This window comes from Spea bombifrons, chromosome 1, assembly GCF_027358695.1.
Source record: "Spea bombifrons isolate aSpeBom1 chromosome 1, aSpeBom1.2.pri, whole genome shotgun sequence".
Lineage (NCBI taxonomy): Eukaryota > Metazoa > Chordata > Amphibia > Anura > Pelobatidae > Spea > Spea bombifrons.
The window spans coordinates 58,800,121-58,823,964 of NC_071087.1; the positions used below are offsets into that span (position 1 = coordinate 58,800,121).

At 38.4% G+C, this 23,844-nt stretch overlaps 1 protein-coding gene across 1 annotated transcript; it reads left to right on the forward strand.

Annotated features, from left to right (window-relative positions):
* The first annotated feature begins 252 nt into the window (after positions 1–252).
* On the forward strand, positions 253–22,361 carry CREB3L3 (cAMP responsive element binding protein 3 like 3). The gene is made up of 10 exons (XM_053461745.1): positions 253–492; positions 12,232–12,351; positions 12,464–12,677; positions 13,427–13,542; positions 13,805–13,933; positions 15,200–15,306; positions 19,508–19,576; positions 20,973–21,057; positions 21,210–21,306; positions 21,411–22,361. Exons 1-10 carry the CDS (start codon positions 448–450, stop codon positions 21,758–21,760), a joined length of 1,332 nt encoding a protein of 443 aa, XP_053317720.1. The 5' UTR covers positions 253–447; the 3' UTR covers positions 21,761–22,361.
* The last annotated feature ends 1,483 nt before the right edge of the window (positions 22,362–23,844 follow it).

The following is a 23,844-nucleotide window of genomic DNA, read 5'->3' on the forward strand; positions in this document are numbered from 1 at the left end:
GTTGATTGTAATACCTTCAGGTCAAGTACACAGAATAAATTGTCAGTGTATACATAAACATTCCTCCTGGTAGATAGTGTTATATTTGACTTGCTGTCATCTGCATATCAAAGTTGATAATACATTTTATGATAATATAATTATAGTAGTGTGCAAAAGGTCAACATGACATCAGTGTAGAGGACTTTGTACATTTGCTTCACAAACACAGATTTTGACCCCTGCCGCAGCACAGGGACTATTTCTTGGCATTGGAGGGTGTGGTAAAAAGCCAATGGTATAATGAAAGAGTTTTGCAATATCTTGTTTCACTATATCAGGGTTTTATGTTTGAAGCTGTGGCTTTAGTAGCTCAGACAGAGACAATTTGTCACTGGAGGAAGGAGTGAACTGGACATAGGAAGATACATAGCAAGAGGAGACGTGATACTGAAGAATAAGATACACATGTTAAAAGAAGCTCTAATGGACATGGAAGCTGATAAGAGACAGGTATGAGTGTAAATGTGGATATTTACAGCAAAGCTATGTACTATAAGGATCGATTCACGAGAAACACTTACTGAAAGAGTGTGCCTCATGCATTGTAACAGTATTTCTTTAAATAACCTTAAGCCTACATTTGAGCAGCTTACTCAAAGGGGCAAATTTTTTCCTTTTAAAAGAGATACCCCACTCAAAAACCTCAGGGCACTATTTAATCTGAAAAGGATCATTTGATGCAAAAATGTGTGTTTGGTTACAATTGTATACTTTGGATTAAGATTTGCCAGTTGATTAGTTTGTAGCAGTATCATTAGTCAAGTAGATTTTCTTTGAGAGTTTGTCTAAAGTATAGCAAATATTGTATTAAACAGCATGTTGCTCAGGTCATAATTATGAGAAAGTTTTAATACCCTGCTGTTTTGGTTTCATGTTTTTCTTGTATCGGTGTCTGTTTGGTCATTTCTGCCTTGCGTTCGCACAAGCTCGAGGGCAAAGTCCAAAAAAATCATTGTTTTGTCATGGGAGGAGGCTAACTTAATTAGTTATGTTTTCCTTGGTTTTATAATTAATCTTTTGCAAAACTAATTAACTATGTGGCTTCCAGTATCATCTACCGTATTTGCTCGATTATAAGACGACCCCGATTATAAGACGACCCCCCAAAATCAAAATATTAATTTAGGAAAAAAACAAAAAGCCTGAATATAAGACGACCCTATAGGAAAAAAGTTTTACCAGTAAATATTAATTCATGTAAATTATTTTTTCATGTTTAATAAAAGCTATGATTGAGAAAAATATATTTTTTAAATTTCCTTTTATTTGCCAACCTGCCCCCCCCCAGTTATGCCACTCTGCCCCCAGAAATGCTTTATACCCCCCTATTTGCCACTCTGCCCCATGATATGCCTTATACCCCTATATGCCACTCTGGCATATAGGGGGTTAAAAGGCATATCATGGGGCTGAGTGGCATATAGGGGGTTAAAATGCATTTCTGGAGGTATATAGGCATATCATGGGGCTGAGTGGCATATAGGGGGTTAAAATGCATTTCTGGAGGTCCAGAAATGCATTTTAACCCCCTATATGCCACTCAGCCCCATGATATGCCTTTTAACCCAGCATGTACTGGCTGCCTTGGCTTGATAGGAGTGTGATTGCTGTTAGCAGTTTGATATATATATATATATATATATATATATATCAAACTGCTAACAGCAATCACACTCCTATCAAGCCAAGGCAGCCAGTACATGCTGGAACCTGGGGATGATAGTAGTGGGATTACAGCCTCCCTATGCCATGCTACAACCCCCACCCCCCTTACACATCCATGCTATCACACACAAACACATTTAAATACTCATTCATTCCATTAATCACACATACTTCACACATTAAACACACATTAATCACACATACTTACCCAAAAACCCCCCCCACCCCCTTACCTGAACTGCAGATCTCTCACTCGAAGACTTCTGCAGGGGACCGGCTGTAGAGCAACTTCTCTGGCCCCGCCCCCAGAGGAGGGAGGGGGAGATAGAGCTCTGTGAGGACGCTGCAAGCTTCCTGTCCTCCTGCTTCTAACAGAAGAGACGCTGCTCGCGACCGGTAAGCAGCATGGCCCCAGCAGACATTTTTGGGGGGTCTGAGAAGACGACCCCGATTATAAGACGAGGGGTATTTTTCAGAGCATTTGCTCTGGAAAAAACCTCGTCTTATAATCGAGCAAATACGGTATATGCAGATGATACCCAAATCTACCTGAATTTTCCTGATCTCTCTCCGTCTCTCATATAACGTATTACCAACTGCCTGTCTGCTATTTCATGGATGTCACTACTCTACCTAAAAAGAAATATATTTGAAATTGAGCTCCGAATATCGAAATTCTCTATCTTCATCAGCATCTCTCCCATTAACCACGCCGCATTCTTTGGAGCCATCTTCAACTCAAACCTTTCCTTCTTCCCTTGCATTCAGTCCCTTACAAGAGCCTGCCGCTTGCACCTAAAGAACATCTCTCGCATCTGCCCATTCTTGACCCAAGAAGCCACAACAACCCTGGTTCATTTCCTTATTATTCTCACCTTGACTATTGCAACACTCTCCTGATTCCTCTGTCTGGAGTCTGCAATTTATCCTAAATGCTGCTGGTAGGCTTATCTTTCTTACACACTGCTCATCTGCTGCGTCCCCACTCTGTGAAGTCATTGCACTAATCTATAAAGCCCTCCATAATATATGTATAAATCCCTCAATACATTTCTACCCTCTACCCTCAATACATTTCTACCCTCATAACAAAATACCAAAATAACTTTCCTCCTCACTTGTCACCTCTTCCTTCCCGCTTACGAGACTTCACTCGTGCTTCCCTAAATCTCTGGAACTCTCTTCCACCGAACCTCCAACTTTCACCCCCCCTTCCAATATTCAATAAAAATCTCAAACCCCACTTCTTCAGAGAAGCATACCAACTCTGTAGCTGGAATTTAGCTATCACTAATACAACATCCATACTACCTCTCCCATACTAGACTACAAAAAAGCAGTACCTCTATTATGAAAGGATAGTATACATGTCTAAATACAACAGATAAGAACAGATTCACCTTGAAAATGACAACCCCCTATTCCAAACAGTGAGGAGCCTAGTATTTAAATAATTATAAAAATGATCACAAACTTAAAGGGGAACTCCCACCAAATGCTTTAGTTTGTAACAGATAAAAAATAATTTCTAAAAAATAAGTTTGCATATAATTTTTTCAGGTAGCTTCATATTACCAAATGTATATGTGTTCTACAGTAGCTCTGTTATATGAGCCCAGGTTTTTGTTAATGTTGACCTACAACACTGTATACAGCACTGGACTTTATGGTCAAGGAGGTGTTTTTTTCCAATGGGACCTCACGTTTAAGTTAATCAAAAACACAAGGCAACAAAGCAATTCACTCCTAAATGTGGCATTAGCAACAAGAGCTTCTATTGGTTCCCAAAGTTTTCCCAAAACATTGTTCCGAAAATGTGCTACAGTTTTAAATAAATGCCCCTTGCAGTTATGTTGCAATTACAACACATGTACTGAGTGCTAGGGTTCACCATATACAACATTACATAGTGGTCTATTCCTATTTTCAGTAATGTTCTAGTATCGGGTAGATGGCTAAATTATATAAAGTACATGTATAGTACATCATAGCATAGAAAATAAAAACAATGTCTGTCTATAGGCAAGTTTTTAGAACGTGTATAGACCACACAAATGTAGTATTTTGTTATTTGTACATATTTTTTTAGGTTAAGCATATGTGGGGAAACATGGGGAAAATAATCTTGATGACACAGTTCCTTAAACTAGGTGTCAATGACTAGTTTCTCCTTAAAAAATAGGAGTGCCACGTAGTATCCTGTATGGCTGCTACCTAAATCTGCCTATAGAAAAACTATGAAAATATTCCCTGCTTCTCAAACACTTCCTAACACTGTTTACCTGCTTTCGAAATGGTCTTTCTCAAGAAAGAAATTAGCTGTTTTACATGATTACACAACAACTGAGGTTCAAAAGAAAGATATTCACAGATTCATAGTCTAATCTTAAGACTCAAAATCAAGGCACTGTTCAAGATTTAAGTAATAATAAAAAAGAAAAATACAGAAAAAGAAAAATACCCGAAAAAGCTAATATATTCAAATTTTGGTGTGCTTCTGAAATTAACAATATGTACATACAACAAAGCAAGAAATCAGCTCACACCCAAGCACAGCCAACAAATCCTATTTAAACGCACCTATCTAACACATAACTATTGGAAATTCCATCACATTATGACTTTGATTAGTCCGCCACATATCAAAGTACCCAAATTTTGGCGAGTCCAATCTAATTTTACATGGCTATATTGCTTACCATATCGCTTAATCGGTGGGCCTGCAAATATGCACAAAAATACAAAAAGGGATGCATACCCTAAAACATACATTTTTTTATTTGAGGTGATGCTGAAATTATCGATATGTACAAACAGCAAACAAAGAAATCAGCTCACACCCAGGCACAGCCAACAAATACTTTTTAAAAGCACCTATCCATATATTGGTTAGCCACCAATAAGTACCCACATTTTGGTAAATCTAATTTTACATGGCTATATTGCTTACCATGAAGCTGGCACTGAGACTCTCTTGGAATTTAAATCTAAAACTACACGTATTTGATAAAGGGTGAGGACATTCAAGTCAAATTATAGCTTAAGCCAAATTTACTATTTTTTTTAGTACATATGGACAAATACTCAAGGAAATAAACTTGTATTTTGTCTGTTTTTACCATGAGATGCACAATTCTCTTAAACTAGGTACACTATATAGACAAAAGTATTGAATTCAGGTATTTCAATCAGACCCATTGCCACATGTGTATAAAATTAAGCACCTAGCCATGCAGTCTACATTTAAAAACACTTGGGTTGTTCTGAAGAGCTCACTGAATTCAAGTATTGTACTGGGATAGGATGCCACCATTATTATGAGCACAAAAACTGTGTGGCAGGAGCTTAATTGAATGGGTTTCCATGGCCAAGCAGCTCCATGCAAGCCTCACATCACCAAGTGCCAAACGTTAGGTCAGGAGGTGTAAAGCGCATGGCCACTGGACTCTGGAGCAGTCACAATGAATGCTTTTCTGTTTGGCAGTCTGATGGGCGAGTTTGGGTTTGACAGATGCCAGGAGAACTTTACTTGCCTGACTACATTGTGACAACTGTAAAGTTTGGTGGGGGAGGAATAATGCTATGGGGGTGTGTTACAGGGTTTGGCTAGGCCCCTTCTAGTGAAGGGAAATCTTTATGCTTCAGCATACCAATATATTTTGTACAATGTTATGCTTCCAACTTTGTGAGAACGGTCTGGGGAAGGCCCTCTTCTATTATAGCATGATTGTGCCCCAGTGCAGAAAGCAAGGTCCATAAAGATATGGTTGGATAAGTTTGGTGTGGAAGAACTTGACTGACCCTCAAAGAGCCCTGACCTCAACCCCAATGAACAACGTTGGGATGAACTGGAATGGAAATTATGAGCCAGGCCTTCTCATACAACATAAGTGTCTGAACTCACAACAGCCCTACTGGATGAATGAGCACAATATTGTGGAAAGCTTTCCCAGAAGAGTGGATGCTCCTAAAGCTGCAAAGAGGGGTCAACTATATATTAATGTCTATGTATTTAGAATGTGATGTCATAAAAGTCATTGTTGGTGTAATGGTTACTGGATATGGAGGACCATACATCAGCTAATGGACTATAACATTGTTTACCTGCTTTTCAAATGCTTCTACTCCCCTCCTTACAAAAAATATACTTTTTGCATCATTAGAAAGTTACACAATAACTGAGGTTGGAAAGAAACATATTCACAGGGCCAGAGTCCAACCTTAAGATTTAAAAATCAAGCCACTGTTCAAGATTTAAGTAACTGCATTGATTTAAGATGAACAAAAATTATTGGGTCAACCAGTATTTCAATTAAAATCACTGGGCCGACCACTGATTGATACTGTAAATGCGTCACAACAATCTATTAATTTGTGGTATGTCACACTTAGAACTCCGAACATTCTTTTAACATTATTTTTATCACATCTTAACCTTCTGTTCATACTTGGACTTTGTTTCATGCAAACCAATGTTTTCCCTTATCAAAAGATGGAGTTATATTATAGGTAATTTGGGCCAAAACTGCAGACATTTCTCATAGGCATTAATGTTCAATATCTTGTTAATTCACTTATTTTATTTAGTCTTTCTATAATAGTTTCCTCTTATTAATTTTCTTCCCTATCCATTCTTTTATATCATACTGCTCCCCCACCCTCGCAACAACCCCATTGCAATTAGAAACCACTAGTTCCCCACACTTTAACATTTCCATGCCACGACTTTTGCCTGTGACTTTCACCACAATCAATTTATTATGCATTGGCCAAGTGGTTTAACCCCTTCAATCCCAGGGGGTTTTGGTACTTCAAGTCCCAGAGCAATTCTGCCATTTTTGCTCTGTCGGTTCAGCGATTATTCTCTTTTCCTGTGGATAGTGTACCCATGTAAACTATATATTGTTTTTTCCAGGAGAGATAGAGCTTTCTTTTGATATCATGATTGGATGACTAGCTGAAAATTTAGAATGAGAATTTTAGTAAAAACTAGTGAAAATTAGAAAAAAAACCTAATTTTTAAAAAAAATTCCCAAAATTAGGTAAAGTGATGGGAAATCCCCTCCAAGTTTATCAATTCAGGTGTCCTGATTTCAGAAATACCGTATTTGCTCGATTATAAGACGAGGTTTTTTTCAGAGCAAATGCTCTGAAAAATACCCCTCGTCTTATAATCGGGGTCGTCTTCTAATCAGACCTCAAATAGAGGTCTGATTAGGAGACTAAGATCCAGATCCCCCGCACCGCTGCAGGGGACCTGGATCCTCTTGTCGTCGCCTCCCCCCTCCCCACACACTTACCGGTGCTTCCGGAGGTGAAGTTGGCAGCGGGGGTTTGTATGCGTCCGTCGCAAATACCTTCCCCGACTGTCAGAGTTCCAGAGTTCCTGATCTCTGACAGCCGGGGAAGGTATTTGCGACGGACGCATACAAACCCCCGCTGCCAACTCCACCTCCTTCCGGCTGCCGCGGAATGAGACGTCAACCCGCTGCCCCGGCAATCCAGCAGGAAATTGGAAGCACCGGTAAGTAAGTAAGTGTGTGTGTGTGTGTGTGTGTGTGTGTGTGTCATTTCTTGAATGCCTTACACCCCTATATGCCACTCTGGCACTTAGGGGGTTAAAAGGCATATTATGGGGCAGAGTGGCATATAGGGAGGTATAAGGCATTTCAGGAGGCAGAGTGGCGTTAAGGGGGCATTTAATAGTGCACTCTGCCTCCTGAAATGCCTTATACCTCCCTATATGCCACTCTGCCCCATAATATGCCTTTTAACCCCCTAAATGCCAGAGTGGCATATAGGGGTATAAGGCATTTCTGGAGGCAGAGTGCTCTATATAATGCCTTTTAACTCCCTTAATGCCACTCTGCCTCCTGGAATGCCTTATACCTCCCTATATGCCACTCTGCCCCATAATATGCATTTTAACCCCCTAAATGCCAGAATGGGATATAGGGGTATAAGGCATTTCTGGAGGCAGAGTGGCACATAGGGGGTCAAAAGGCATACCATGGGGCACAGTGGCATATAGAGGGTTAAAAGGCATATCATGGGCCACAGTGCCATATTGGTGTGGCAAGCCTGGGGGCAGATGTGCGTAACTGGGGGACAGGTTGGAAAATACAAGAAATAAAAACAAAAAAAATATTTTTCTCAATCATAGCTTTTATTAAAAAAAATAGTTTACATGAATTAACATTTACTGGTAAAACTTTTTTCCTTTAGGGTCGTCTTATATTCAGGCTTTTTCTTTTTTTCCTAAGTTAATATTCAGATTTTGGGGGGTCGTCTTATAATCAGGGTCGTCTTATAATCGAGCAAATACGGTACCTAAGTTATATAGATTTTCCCAGCACCAGGGAACATACTATAAGGTTTGCATTTTTTGTAGAATTTTTATGCTTATGGCTTAACAGGTTTGAGGGGTTGTGAATGGGGGCAGGAGGGTTATACTGGGTAGATGTTATGCTAGGGCAATGGGGTGTATCTTTTTTTTATATTTTTTTTTTTCACTTATTTATTTTGTATTATATAATTATTTTTTTTTAAATGGTTAGAGGACCTCTTAGGGACATGTTATTTATGCCAGTGATGTCACAATGACATCACTTAGCTCATTTTATTATTTTTTAAATGAATAACCGTTTTTTTTCTCCTTGTCTGTTTCAGGACGGGAGGGGGGTGCAGGGGGATACCCTGTCCTCCGATGAACTTCTGGGTTGCGTGAGAAACCATGTCTCCCCCCTGACAGCAGAAGCCGGCATCGCCGGCTTTCTGCTGTCTGATCTGATGTAACAGCTTCCGGCATGAAAGCTGGAAAGCTGTTACATTTTAAACTGTCAGAAGTTGTTACATCAGATCAGACAGCAGAAAGCTTCTGCTGTCAGTGGGGAGTTCAGGCTGTCAAACGACGGCCTCATCTCCCGTGCTGCGGCAGGGATTGAAGGGTTTGGTGGCAAGCAAAGTGGCTGTCCTTGCCTTTGCATACTCATCTGGAATCTCTCCCAAAACGTAGTCCCCTGGAATAGCATAAATTGGATTGGGGACACTGAAGGAGGGGAATATCAACAGTGTACCCAGATGGGGCTATCCACTCCTCACAGTTATCCTTTACTGGCACAATATCTGGGGCAGAACTTGGGGTATAATCAGCTGGTGTGGGTGCAGACCCGGATAGAAAAGGAAAAAGGACCAGGTATACATTAAATATAATTTAATATATTTTACATATAATTTCATATAGATTGATTGCTGCTCAATTTGATATCCTGAAACAGTTTTTCTTAATTTAATACTTAACATTTTATTACCTATTTTTCTAAAACAGATTAAAATATCTATACCTGGTCCTTTTCTAATTTTTTTCAAAAAATTACTATTTTTTTGTATTTTTTATTAGTTCATATTGATGCAATATAATTTTCAGCTATGTATTAATCTGTCTGAATTACTTTTGTTATGATCTAATCAGTAAAGATGCTACCAAATAATACACAGAAAAGCCAATTTTCATTTATATATACATACAGTATATAAAAATTAGGACCCATTGTTACATTTCTGTTGTGTTTTGTATTTCGTTTTTCCTTTCTCATTTACTGAACCAACATTTTACATTTTCTTGGAACTGGATGGTTCACCTTTCATTGTGAAATCACTAGAGTCTTTCTTATTTATTTTTAATTTGTAACTATTTCTGAATATTTTTTGAATATTTTTATATTGATTTTATATTCTACTTTACTGCTTATACTTGAAGGATCATATCAGGAACCGGGTCCATACAGACGACTGTAAAGACCCAGAGAGCCCAAAGATTGTGTTCAGGAGTTATGGTGCAGTAGCGGAGTTGGACAGGGCCTGGTGCAGGGTGACAGCACTCTCCCGGTGGGCATCTAGGGTTGTGCAGCCACATATCAGTGCCCTGACATAGCAGCGGATGATGACAGAACAGAATAGAGCAGAACTTCGAGAAATCCTGCAGGCACCCTGGAGCAGGCATAAGACATAGCACTGGAATCATGTGCAGGATGCTGCAGGCTAGGAGTAGGGAAGCTAAGCAGAGTATATAGCAGAAACATAACAAGCAAGGGTCAGGGAGACCAAGCAAGAACCATAACCAGACAAGATATACATAATACAGGGCACAACGGGGAACAAGACAAGGAATACTCAAGATCCGACATGAATAGGACAGGACACCCCTCTGTCGGGGAATCAAGACAGGTCTCTGTTAGGTCTGGGCAGATCTATTTGGGATCTTTTTACTGTTATTGTTTCCATCCAGCAGAAGGGCATCATCTTATGAGAGGGCCTTTCAATATGGTCATCATGACATCGTAAGGGAAACCATCCACTTCCAAGAAAATGTTAAAATAGGTCAAAGAATTTAAAATATAAAAAATAATAATTTTTTAAAAGAAATTTAAGAATACATTTGCTTACAGCACATTTTTACCCACTAGTGCTTAATTTTTCTCCAAACTTTTTTTAGTATGATGCAATGCAGGCGTAGCGCTGAGGTTGCATATGCCCTCTTGGCCTCAGATGTTGAGGCCACTGATTCACCATCTGATTTTGACATCTGTCAGTTTACAGATACATCTACTGATATATCTGTGGTTGCCGGGTCACCTGCCACAAGTAGTTGCTGCAGTACTGCTGAGGAATACGTAGTGCCTAGTCCTTATATGCCAGCTATCCCTCCTTTTACTGCAATTCCTGGCATCATTATTGATGGTAGGGTATTTACCCCTTGCAGCTTGTGCAGCTTTTTCTGGGAGATGAGGTCTTGGGTATATTGTCTCTCAATCTAACTTTTACGCTCAGCAGTTCGATGCTACAAGCCCTAATTATTTTTTGGCAAAACAGCCATGGACCCCTATTGATGTCCTAGAATTTATTTAATTAAAAAGCCTTCTATCAGCACCAGCCCCATCTGTAGTACCCCTATTTACACCCACTCTATGGCTAGACAAAGATATGAAATTATCCTATAACAGCCTTCCCCCCTAGGGAGCTCCCCCAGATTGAAAGGCTGTATATCTGTGTGGATGAATCCCTGATAAAGTATAAGGGAAGGTTGGGGTTCAAGCAGTATATTCTTTCCAAGCTTTCCTGGTATGGGCTGAAGGTGTATAAACTCTGCGAGAAGGTGTATAAGAGGAAAGGGAAAGATACCTTGAGACTCTGGGTTGACCAAAACAATTAGGAACCAGTGGCAAGATTGTTTGGGGCCAAATTTCCCACCTTATGAACAAAGGTTACCACTTGTATGTAGATGACTTCTATATAATTATCCCTTTGTTCAAGCTACTGTATTGTTTCGCTACCATAGCTTGCGAAACTATTCTTAAGTGCATTGATAAAATACCACCCTTTGAAATACCCTGGAGTATCTAGTTTTCAAAAATATATGGTTTGATGGGAGTAAATTGAATTGACTTTAAATATGTCCCGAATGGACATGGACATATGATGACCAAATGTCAAAATTATAAATTGAAAAATACACACCTCAAATGTGGCCATTTAGCCCCAAACAACCCTTCAAACCTATGCATAGATGATATCACTGTACTTAGGAGGTGTTCCTGAATACATATTGGGGTGTTATGTGACAGTGACACATACCAAGAGCTGTAACTTCATACCTACAGTGCAATGTGTGTGGAAAAAAATACTACTGTAAACTTTGGCAAAGGCTGGTGGTAGAATTAGTGAATTAAAGTGTTAAAATACCATCATTTAAAATACCCTGAGGTGTCCGGTTTTTAAAAATATATGGTTTGATGGGGGAAATTTTATTTTTCCAGCTTCAAGTATCTTCCAAATAAGACGTGTGTGCATGATGATGACAAGATGTGAAAATTCCAATGTAAAAAATGTGCATCTCCTGCCTTAGCCTGTTTAGCCTCCAAGCAACCCAACAAACATATGCATGAGAGGTATCACTGTAGCTGGGAGGTGTTCCTGAACATATATTGTTTGACAGTGACATATACCAGGAGCTGTAAAGTCAAACCTGAAGTACAATATGGTGGTATAATTAGTGCATGGAAAGTATTGAAATATCACCACTTGAAATATCTTGGGGTGTGTAGTTTTAAAAAAATATATGGTTTCATGGGGGTAAATTGAATTGTCCAGCTTCAAGGATGTCCCAAATAGGACACGAATGCAAGAGTATGCTACTTATTTCCCAAATAATAACATTTAGACATTCTCTAAATTAAATTGTTAGACAGTAATTGCTACATGAATATGAAAATGTTGACAAATTGACTGCAGCCAAATGCTAATCCTAGTTGGAAAACCAAATGGAGCGCTGAAGCGTAGCTGAATTTATGCTTAAATTAGATAATCCCCTCATGGATGAAGTAACCTTAATTTTAATATGTAAGTCTGAAATGTGGGTTAACAATGGGCATTAATGTGAGTGCATCCTTCAAATGCTTTATTTTCTATATTTAAAGATTAAGATAGTAGAAAAACAGTGTTTTCTGAAACAATCTTCTCCCTTAGGACCAGCTGAATCATATACAGAGCCTTGAACTTCTAGATCTCCTTTTTGATTGTCAAGATGGCATTCTTTGTAAGGAAGATATCTCTTCGGTACCGATGTGGGTAGCTTCAGAACAGAGTGTAAGTACTAAATAATACATACATACATATATATATATATATATATATATATATATATATATATTTTTTTTTAAATCCTGATGTTTCAGTTCACAGTAATTTCCCTTCACAGACCATCACTCATGACAAAAATGCATCCATCTCCTCGGCGGCTGACTCGCCTTTAGACTGTAACCTATGGTCTCCAGGGGCTAGTGACAGTGGCTTCTCTGAAGACAACCACTCTGATCAGAAGGACAGTCCATCTCTACATTACTGTTTGGACTCTAGCCATGTGATGCCAGGCCTTGACTGGTTAACAAAAGCAGATGTTTCCATAGATCTTGGTGAGCATGGGGCAAAGGCAAGAGTTGAGTGCATTGTAAATTGCCTAATAAGTTTTAGTAGGGAATATGAATAGAGTGAGGGAATATTCAGTGGTGTTATATTTATTATATGAATAAATGATGCTGTTCTCAAAAACTCTTCATAAAATGTGTAGCATGATTTAAGTTGGTAGCCAATTAGGAGGCTTGAATGCCAGTATGATAACATACTATCTACGGTAAATGAAAATCTAGATAGTATGTAAATCTACGGGTTAATGAAATGCACACAAGATTGGGAATCAAAGAGGTGGCCAAATTACTAGATACAACATGAGCCACGAGTGCACTATCCTTGAAAATGAGAATGTCAAGATGCACATAACGGTCCATGGTATCAAAACTGAGGGGAGTTCAGGAGGTTTACCAGATTTTACAGAAACATTCAACATTCTAACATTCAACAGACAGCTTGTATCAAACAAATTACTGTAGATCTGATAACAGAAAATGCTTAAAACACTATATTCTCTGCCATGCTTTATTTCCAAAGTGGCATAATACATACTTACTATGTATAATACTATACTAATATATTGATATATTACAAACCTCTTTCATTAAGTGACCTGCTTCTTCATGTGGCTGGACCTTTTAACTGCTTAAGTTCAATGAAAAGGTGTTTCTTTTTGTCAGAGATGAATCATCCCTTTATAACATTGTATTGGTCTAACTATTTATAACCATTTTCCCCCACTCTGTTTCTTTAGAAATGTGGGAGGGGCAGTGCTTTGGTGGTGAGAGACTGGATTTATCCCCTTGCTTCAATGAATCATCCTACAACTTGACAGTGAAGGATCTTCTGTTATCCAGCACTTGTGACAAGGTAAGGTATACATTACATCTTTATTGTTTATAACAGGGGTGTCCACCTGCGGGCCTCCAGCTGCTGCAGGACTACATCTCCTGTAATGCTCTTTCAGCTAAGGGCCTGGCTGATGAGTATGGGAGATGTAGTCCTGCAGCAGCTGGAGGGCCGCAGGTTGGACATCCCTGGTTTATAACTTTGTAACGTTTTCCTATAGCCATACATCCAATTCAAACCACTTGTTCTTATCTTGTATTCTTTAATGTTTTGTGTCCAACAGCAATTAGCTCTTTCCTCGCAAAATAACTGTAATTCAGAGATTTGTGGAGAGCTTAAACTGACTGATGATGAGAAAAAACTGCTCACCAAAGAAGGTGTAACACTGCCTACATTGCTGCCTCTCACAAAGGCAAGTACTCTATTTGCTATGGCCTCATACTTTAGGGATGATATCAAGGGATTCAAAGTTATTTGAGTCATCTATATACACTTCACTATACATTTAAATAAAATACTGTACTATACTTTTAAAATAAAATATTAAGAGTAATATGTTGTATTTTCCTTCAATTATAGGATATAAATAAAATGTATACCTCCTTTTTTTGCAATACTCCCAACAATGCTCACTTCTAGTTACCAACTCCCTGACTCACATAGCAAGTGCTACAGGTCGGCAAAAAACTTATTGAATTACATTACACAAGCCATCTTCTAGCTGTATTATTAGATTATAATTTTATCCCACACAATTAATGCAAATGCCAATGTTAACCTCACCCCCACAAAAAACGCCTATGACACTGACAGAAAAATTGTCCAAGTTGGTTTTAAAGAATCCATTTGTAAAATTTGTAAACTATATGTATAAAGAAAAAATGTGTAGCTGCCAGATAATATTTACTATTAACAATTTTTAGTTTTTTGTTATGACATATTTTATTAACCAATATTACACTACCCATGGCACGGGGCATGTGTTCCATTTCCTTCATTGATCCCTTATTGTCAGTAGACCTAATCTAATGTAACAATACACATAGATTGAATATAACAAGACTAAAGCCAGCAGAATGCAGAACCTGTGTTAGCAGAATCGTTGCGAGGCACATTGTGTAAAATACCCAAGAAGCAGATTATGTCTAGAACTGAGCTTTTTACTCTCGTCCTAAAATTAACTATACTGCAGCCCCTCAACCCATACCCACACTGTATTTGGTGGGGGCATAATGCAAAGGTCCAATCAGGCTCCAGCATCTGAACTTTGATTGGACTTTTGTTTAAGCATTTCTCAATATGTCCCTCAATTCCCAAGTGACTTGTGTTTTATATGTATAGATATTTTTCACATGTTAATTCTTCATAAAGATGTAGTTTTTTGTTGTAAATGTTATTTATTTTTTTAGCTTTTGACCTCTGTTCCTCAGCATTTGTTTCAAGATGTTCTCTGTTAAGGTTACTCAAAGGGAAAAAAATATCTCATCACAACTCCCTGCTAATGAATCAAGGACTAACCTTTCCTGAAACTCCATATATTCTATTGTATGACATAATTAATCTAATAACTTCTTGACACCTAGTCTAAACTTGGACAACATTGCACTATACAGTTAATCCACTATAAAACATAATTTATTGCATAATCTTTAACTAAAATCCAGTGGTTTCCTAACAGCATGAAGAACGTATTCTAAAGAAAATCCGTCGGAAAATCCGCAACAAACAGTCAGCCCAAGAGAGTCGGAAAAAGAAGAAAGATTATATGGATGGATTGGAAGCAAGGTATGCATTTCTTAGCCTATTTAAGATGTGTTTGATTCAGTTTGTTTCAACCTACATGCATGCTGCTGCACATACATAGGTAAATATTACACATGTATGCACTATTGTTACTTTGAATGTAAATAAAAGAGAAAGCAATCTAATCTCTCCTTGCATCAGTAATAAACTATAACGTATGTATCTTCTGTACAAAAAAGGAACATAGTGCTTCTGCAAAAATTTGTATTTGGCAGCACCACTTTTGCTGTGTGTTTTTTTTTTAATGCAACTTTTATTTCTTCAACAGGAAGATCCATTGTAACATATTTTACTTTTCTTACTATATAATGGTAAGAAAAGTACGTGTACATTTATCCCATTCTTTAAGTACAATACCTTAATTGAATGAGAATAAATTAAATTATATCATGACCGATCCTATATTCAATAAATTAACAAATCCAATATAATGAAGCATAGCATATTCTATTTCGTTACCAAGTAAATGAATGCTTACAAATAAATAAAATCATACCAATCAGTCTTGAATATTGTCTATTCCACTGCAGATCACTCATCCTTATATAGGTGTCTTTAACCCCTTCATGACCAATGATGTACCAAGTATGTCATAACAAATAATCCTACAAGACCAGTGACGTTCCTGGTACGTCATTGCTAAAAATTGCTCCTGTGCCGCTAGGTGTGTTAGGATTGCAGGTGGACAGCTCTGTCTGACCCCTCCATAGCACAAGCAGCCATTCTAGAGCCAATATCTCAAATATCTATGCATATGATCGCTGTTAAAGTGAATCATGTCCACACATTTGTAAAACTGCAGAGGCAAGGTTTATAAATGCTTTCTTTGTCTCTGTTCTCTGCCTCTGGCCTCCACACATGTGATTATGAGTTGTAGAGAGTGCTGTGATACAGTGTTTCCCTGTGTTTTACTAATGTTAATCAAATAAAATATTTTTTTCTGTTTTTACTGCTGCTCAGTGTTCAGATCAGCTGTGTTTGACCCAAATGATCTTTTTTTCTCTTCGTTGGTATTACGGTACTTAGTGTGGGTGGTTAGTTAGTGGGAAATTCATTAGGTCAGACTTTGGGTTAGGGCTAAAAATTATATTACTACTATAATGGATATGTTGTATACTGCTGTAGAGGCAACACATCTTGCAGCTCTAATAATGCTGTGCCCCAAGTTAAGAAGAACCTTATTGCCCCAAGTACGGACCCTGATCCTTCTAAGGAGTGGGGCCAGGCAGCTAGCTCTTTAGCAGACCCCCCCCCTTGCAAATTGCACCCATGCCATTTTATGGTGCTGTTCATGAACAATGACTTTTGGGAGGAAGTATCCTGGACACTGTACACTTCCCAATGTGTACACTGCCCAACACCTTGCCACCAATATAACATCTTGCCACGTAAGATGTTATATTGGTGGCAATGTGTACACTGCCCAACACCTTGCCACCAATATAACATCTTACGTGGCAAGAGGTCCCACTTATGTATGTGTGTGTCTGGGAACTTACCATTAGCTCTATGAGTCCAATCGCAATGACTAGATTGACATTTATATAACATTTTATATATTATATATAAACATTACTCCAGTGTATGTACATTATAAACACCGGACACGTTTTGTAGCTTCATAACCAGATGGTACCATATTCTTAGAAACACAATCAAAGCTATGTTTAGTTTTCTACCATTGCAGATAAGAAATAACAGGGAAGCAAGGTCCCTGTGGGCCCCTAGCCCCCTATGTTACTGTTAACATACTGTTATCATATGTTAGTTTGTATTTGTAAGTATGTTAGTGTGCGTAACTGTGTTAGTATTTTACTGAGTATAAATATGTTACTGTATGTGTGTAGGGGAAGCTTGCAGGTCCCAACCGTATATCTTGCAGGGGGTATTTTTGTTACACCACTGAGTAGAGAAGCACTGTGTGTGAGTATATGTGTATGTATGTGCACTATACATACAATATATATATATATATATATATATATATATATATATATATGTTGTTATGTATAATGTTTATGTATGTTCTGGATAGTGTGTGCATGTATATAAGGGTGGTTTTAGCATGTATGTGCATATGGTGTTGTGTGTTACTCTATGGCAGGGGTTCTCAAACTGCGGCCCTCCAGCTGCTGCAGGACTACATCTCCCATACTCCTCAGCCAGCCCCTTAGCTGAAAGAGCATTATGGGAGATGTAGTCCTGCAGCAGCTGGAGGGTCGCAGTTTGAGAACCCCTGCTCTATGGCATTACCATGAGTGTGTATATCCACATGTAGTGTTAGAGCATGTGTATGGTGTTAGTGTGTATGGTGTTAGCATCAATGTATGTTACTCTAAGGTGTTAATGATTGTGAGCATATGATGTGTGTCTGTTACAGTATGTGTAAGAGTGTGTACGTGTATGGTTTTAGCATGAGTATACATGTGTTAGTATTTGGTTATGTATGTATGTGTGGGTGTCAGCGTATGATATGAGCTTGCGTGTCAGTGTATAACGATGGAGTGTTAGGGGTGAGCCTAGGTTTAGTTGTGGCTGGGAGATAGAGAGGAGGCGAAAGTGTGTGTGTGTGTGTATGTAAGTGTACAATGGTAGAGTGAGTGGGTGTTAAAGTGAGTTTACTTGTTAGTAGGTATGGTGTTATTTATGGGGGGCTTGAGAAAATACTGCACCTAGACTCTAGGTTTATAGTGATTTATTGTCAAAACTGAGGATCTTGCCTACCAATAAAACAACCATGTTATATGTGTATATATATGTGTGTGTGTGTTTGTGTGTGTGTGTGTGTGTATGTGTATGTGTATATATTTATATATATATATATATATATATATATATATATATATATATATATATATACTATATGACCTCCTAATTATTGAGTTATTATTGCTAACAGGTGTATAAAATCAAGCACATAGGCATACCATCTCCATAGACAAACATTGACACTAGAATTGGTCATACTAAAGAGCACAGTGACTTTAAACATGGCACTGTCATATGAGGCTATCTGTGCATCAAGAGCTTCATGAAATGGGTTTCCATGGCTGAGCATCTTTACATAAGCTGAAGATTAGTATGTCCAATGTCAAATGCTGGGTTGAGTGGTGTAAAGCACACTGCCACTGGACTCTAGTGCAGTGGAAACATGTTTCTAAAAGTCTGATGGACAATTCTGAGTTTGGCGGATGTCAGGAGAGCGCCACCTATGGGAATGCGCTACAGAAGCTGTTGGCACTATATCAATAAATGTAATTTACCTTTCATAGCTGCAAATGGAGGACCAACTCCATATTAATGCCCATGGTTTGGGAATGGGATGGAAAGCTCATATAGGTGTGATGGCCGGGTTTAGAGATGGGGAAAAAATAGGAAATTAGGTGTATTTCATAAACAACAATATGTTTATGATATGGTAAACAATATAACCGAAAGAGCTTCATGAAAGACTTTCACCTGATGACAAGCAAAACCTGGAATACAATTCAAATATCGAGAATGCAAATTCATCTAAAAAATCATTATCTAAATGATTCCTATTAATGTTCGTCCCCATCACAGTGTAATATTTACCTATAGTCTGAGTTCTGGCCAGTACATTCTTTTTTCTTTTCCTCCTCTCAGTAAAATGGTGAGGCCTACATCTTGTTCTTGTGTACAGTTGAAATGTTCTTAACATATACAAACCTTGTTCAATTTCCAACAAAAAATAAAGTTTTAAAAAGCAAATTTTTATTATTTACTAAATAGGCTGTACTTTTATTTCAAGCATAATACTTTTCTATACTTCATTACATGTTCCGAGTGTAGCAACATTATTTTCAATTTGTAAAACTGCTCCATTCCATTTTTTCCTGGAAAAAAACATTTCCCATAGCTTGAAAATTTCTGGAAATGTTACATCTCTAGTCATATGTCCACATACTTTTGGTGATGTAGTGTGTGTCTGTGTATAAAAAACAGTAATGTAAATTTTAGCCAATTTAAATACTAGTTTAAAAATGCACAAAAGCTGTTTAAAATATAATAGTAATTTAAAAATTGTATTTGTGTGGCACAAGTGTTGTTATTTTTACACTGAAATAGGAGTTTCATTATACTTTTTAGATTTAGCTATGAACGTAGCAAACTGTGTTTGTAACGAACATGTGTAAACATCCTAATGTGTTGGTTCTCCCAGGATGTCAGCATGCACAGCTCAGAATCAGGAGCTACATCGGAAGGTCTTGCAGCTTGAGAAACATAATATGTGAGTGGAAAATAGATACAGTTGATAAATGTTACCATTGTTCCTCGAAAATTATCAATTGTCTTAAAGAGGTTGATAGCAGGAGGATGGGGAAACTGGTGTGACACCTGAAGAACTGGAGAAAAGAAAATGAAAAACAAAATTTTTAAAGGGAAGAGGTTTAGAGAAAGTGTAGTAGATAACTGGAATTGACTTCCAATTTGCATAATACAGGCAAACACGGTAAAGTAATACAAGAAAGCTAAATGAGTTTTAGGTAAGAAGCGATTAAAAAAGGGCTGACTAGATGTTCTAGAATTGGTTCTGTTCCGTAGTATATATCTAAGACAGGGCTTGACAAATTTGTTGTGACTCTAGGCGCCAGCTAAAAAAGTTAGGAGCCAGAATTTTTTTTTTAAACTAACAGTTGGTTAGGAGTGATCTGATCATCATCAGCCCACTTACTAAACTCACAGCATTTGACCTGGAAGTACCCTGGACTTTCAGGTCAGTGCTGTTTTTTTGTTTTTTTTAATTATTTTTTTGGATATATATATATATATATATATATTTTTTTAACGCTTTCAATGCGGATGTTCCATTGGAGCACAGCATTGACTGATATTTAGTCCCCACAAGCTTGTGGGGACAAATGTTAACCCCTGCAATGCCACGAATGTGTTATAGACAATTGTGGAATTGAAGGGGTTAACGCTGCACTGTTGCTCTCATGGAGCGATCAGGCAGCAGGGGGGTGTTGGGGCTGGTCTCCACACTCATGTGGAGACCAAAGAACCCTCTCCCCCTGTCACTGAAGCTGCCTCTGGCAGCTGGGAAGCAATTGCTGGTCTATAGACCAGCCATTGCAGGGGGGAGTCTCTGATGACTGCTGTAGGCTTCCATGCCTACAGGAGTCATCAAAGGGCTTGTGGGGGCTCGTTTTTGCTGTTGCTGGTCTGCCTGGGCTTGCAGGCAGACCACCAGCAGCAGAGCCCCTGGAAAAACGGGAATTAACCCCTAAATGCCGCATTGAAGGGGTTACCGCTGCCCTGTCGCTCTCATGGAGCGATCAGGCAGCAGGGGGATGTTGTGTCAGGTCCCCACACTTGTGGTTTTCCTGCAATTGCGGTTTCAGCCTACAGGATCACTCCGTGGGAGTGATCACAGGCTCGGGGGCGGGCTCTGAGTGGCTGTGCTGTCTGCCCAGACTCCTGGGCAGACAGCGGCAGCAGCGCCCCCATGTGGTGACGCGGGGGCATTTTTGTGTGGATGTAAGAGGCTGACAAACTCCTAGGCGCCAGGACAAAATTCTGAGTCGCCATGGCGACCTGGCGCCTGGGATTTGTCGAGCCCTGATCTAAGAAAGATACCATAAAAGTCAAAATTACAGGAACACATGTATGTTTTTCCTCTGTAGGTCTCTTCTAGAACAGCTCCGTAAACTACAGGCCCTGGTTTCCCAGTCTGCAGGAAAAGCAGCTCAGACAGGGACATGTGTTGCCGTAAGTCATTTCAGTTTAGCTCCTCTTAAGTATTTTTATACTTTTATTTCCAGTAATGTATATGCAAAAAAGCTTTACCTCCCACCTTCTCTTTTATCTACAAACACTTTGTCCCTGCATTGAAAATGTTCCCATGTTTCCTTCTATTTCAGGTTTTGCTTCTGTCCTTCTCTCTCATCATCTTCCCATCACTCAGTCCATTCACAAGAAGCAAAAGCCAAGAGGGAAATGATTTCCTTCCTGTCAGAGGTGAATACTGAAATTTTGCAAATTTTGTCTAATTTCAGAACAACACTCAGTATTGTCATTTTAGAAATCCAACTCTGACATTTAAATACACCATTCTTGTCCAGTCTTTTCCAGGTCACTACATGAGGCTGCTTCCTCACGGGTCTTGCAGTTCATTCCTGGACACCACGAACCTAGACATTGGAGCGGAGAAGGTAGTCAAACAGAAGAGAAAGAGCTGAGCCCACTAAGAAAATACCTGGCACATGCACAGAGCAGTCAGATAAGACCTTCACTAGGGCAAAAGTCATTTGAGGCAGAAAACCAAACAAGCCAACTGAAACAAGAAGGGGTTTCCCAGTTGGACACAGACATACTAGGTGAAGTGGGTGGGTATATAGATGGCCATTTGCCGCATCACCTAATAACTAGGCTGACTTGGAATGAGTCACTGATCAAAGAGGGCAAGCTGTGACCCAGAGCCATCATTCCCCCATGAGAGAATGAGTGTGTGTAAGAGGCCTGCCCCCAGACTGAAGTTAGACCATAAAACTCAAGTGGAATGAGACATATATTGGGGATAAAAATTGTTTCCCAGATGGAAACAGCCCATACATGGTCGTGTGTCCTCACTGTCTGACAAAAGCATTGCAATGAGGGAGGGGTACAGCAAAAAATTGACACCTGAAAGGGTAAATAGTCTATCCATTTCAATCAAAGTTGTGAACTATATTTAAAGCTGTTTTATCATCAGCCAGAGTGAAAATAGATAATGTCCATTGATACAAATTATAACAGCCATTAGTCGTCTACCTAAGCATATTTCCATATTTGTAGGAATGTAAACAATAGAGGTTTTCTTATACATTACAGTAATGGAACTCCCAATTACATTAATGTTCAAGTTGAATAGCAAAAAGAATCCACAATGCATAGGTAAAAATACAAATTGTACAAAGCCAGACATACTCTTTTTGCAGCTGACTTTCATAATGTATAATGAAGTCAAGGGGTTGGAAACGAAAATTATCCTTTTAGTAAATAAACCTCTATATACCTTGTGCAAATGTGTTAAAAGACTCTGAAATTTTCATAGTTGCATGGGCTTCAAAAAGACATATGTCCATCAACCTATCCAGAATATCCCTAATTGCATTGATCACCAGGGCAGACAACCATTTTAAGGACATTTTGCCTCAAATATGCAGCCAGAATAACTGGGTCAGCAATTTTACAATGCATACCCCCAAATACCCTTTGCTTTTTTTTTTTTAGAAAGTAAATATTTTAAATTATTCTAAAAGGCTTTCACAATACCAATGGTCACTGTCTTCAGTAATTGCATTCTAAAGTTGAATGCACTAAATGGAACTGTGGTCTCTCTTATTGTAATAAGTGCCCTTACGTAATCAAAGAGGATGAGCTGTGACCCAGAGCCATCATTCCCCCATGAGAGAATGAGTGTGTGTAAGAGGCCTGCCCCCAGAGCATAAAACTCAAGTGGAATGAGACACTAAATGGAACTGTGGTCTCTCTAATTGTAATAAGTGTAATTACGTAATTGCTAGTTTAATGCTTTTGTACCACTGTGATTAAGTTACTGCATAAGTGGGTTTTTTACAAAAAAAATTTATATACATGTATGCTAACCCTTCGAATATTATTACCATTTTTATATTTTACTGACTGAATACATTGTGGTAGGCTATGAGTAGCTCAAATTGACAGATATAAAGAGGTCCATATTGCTCTCATCTCACCTATGTTATGGAGATTTAATCAGTACGGTTACTTAGCTTTAGGACTGTCAAACTTACTTTAGTTTAATACAGTTTATTATCATATGTGAATTATATTACATCAGACCAAAGTATTCTGGAACACTGTATTGGCTAGATACATTCAATTATTCTTCAAAAAATGTAAGTAGTCCCAAAGAACTGAGCTTTCTACATAGTGAATTCTGACCTTCTGGCCAAGGGAAAAAAATATACACAATACTGCTTCCTACACAGGTCTGTTCTATATGCAATCTGATGAAAGCAGTACCTGTAAGAAAAATAGAGGACGTTATCACTTATATATAGTGACTGCCGCTCTTCATCTTTAGAAAACCCAAAGCTTTATAATGGCTTTTGTTCATTGCACAATTACCAGTGTGTCAGAAAAATAGATTGCATAAAAACTTGGGTAGTATGCACATATTGAACAAAGACATTGCATAAATTTACTGTATGTAAAAAATATATATAAAAAAAGAGTCATGAACCAGTCGTAGTACCTTATTGTTCTAGACATGCCATTAGTAATATGTGGAATCACAATAAAACACACACACGAGACCCAAACCTTCCGATCAAAGCAGAGCATTTCCTTGTGTCCGTCTCAACAACAGTTACATCCAAATAATGAAGGAAATGCCAAATTTAGAAATACAGGGTCATTTCAAATAAATGCACTAATGCTTGGCTAACCATATTTAGTTTATTTGATATATTTGCATATATCAGTTCCCCATGTATTTTGGGATTGTTGCTATTTTTCTTGCATAGCAATATG

Excerpts from the sequence above, each read along its gene's own strand:
- CREB3L3 (XM_053461745.1), top strand. The coding sequence starts at position 448 with ATGTTAAAAGAAGCTCTAATGGACATGGAAGCTGATAAGAGACAG. Across the intron at positions 21,058-21,209 it reads AGACAGGGACATGTGTTGCC|GTTTTGCTTCTGTCCTTCTC; the intron begins GTAAGTCATTTC and ends CTTCTATTTCAG. Across the intron at positions 21,307-21,410 it reads TGATTTCCTTCCTGTCAGAG|TCTTTTCCAGGTCACTACAT; the intron begins GTGAATACTGAA and ends ATTCTTGTCCAG.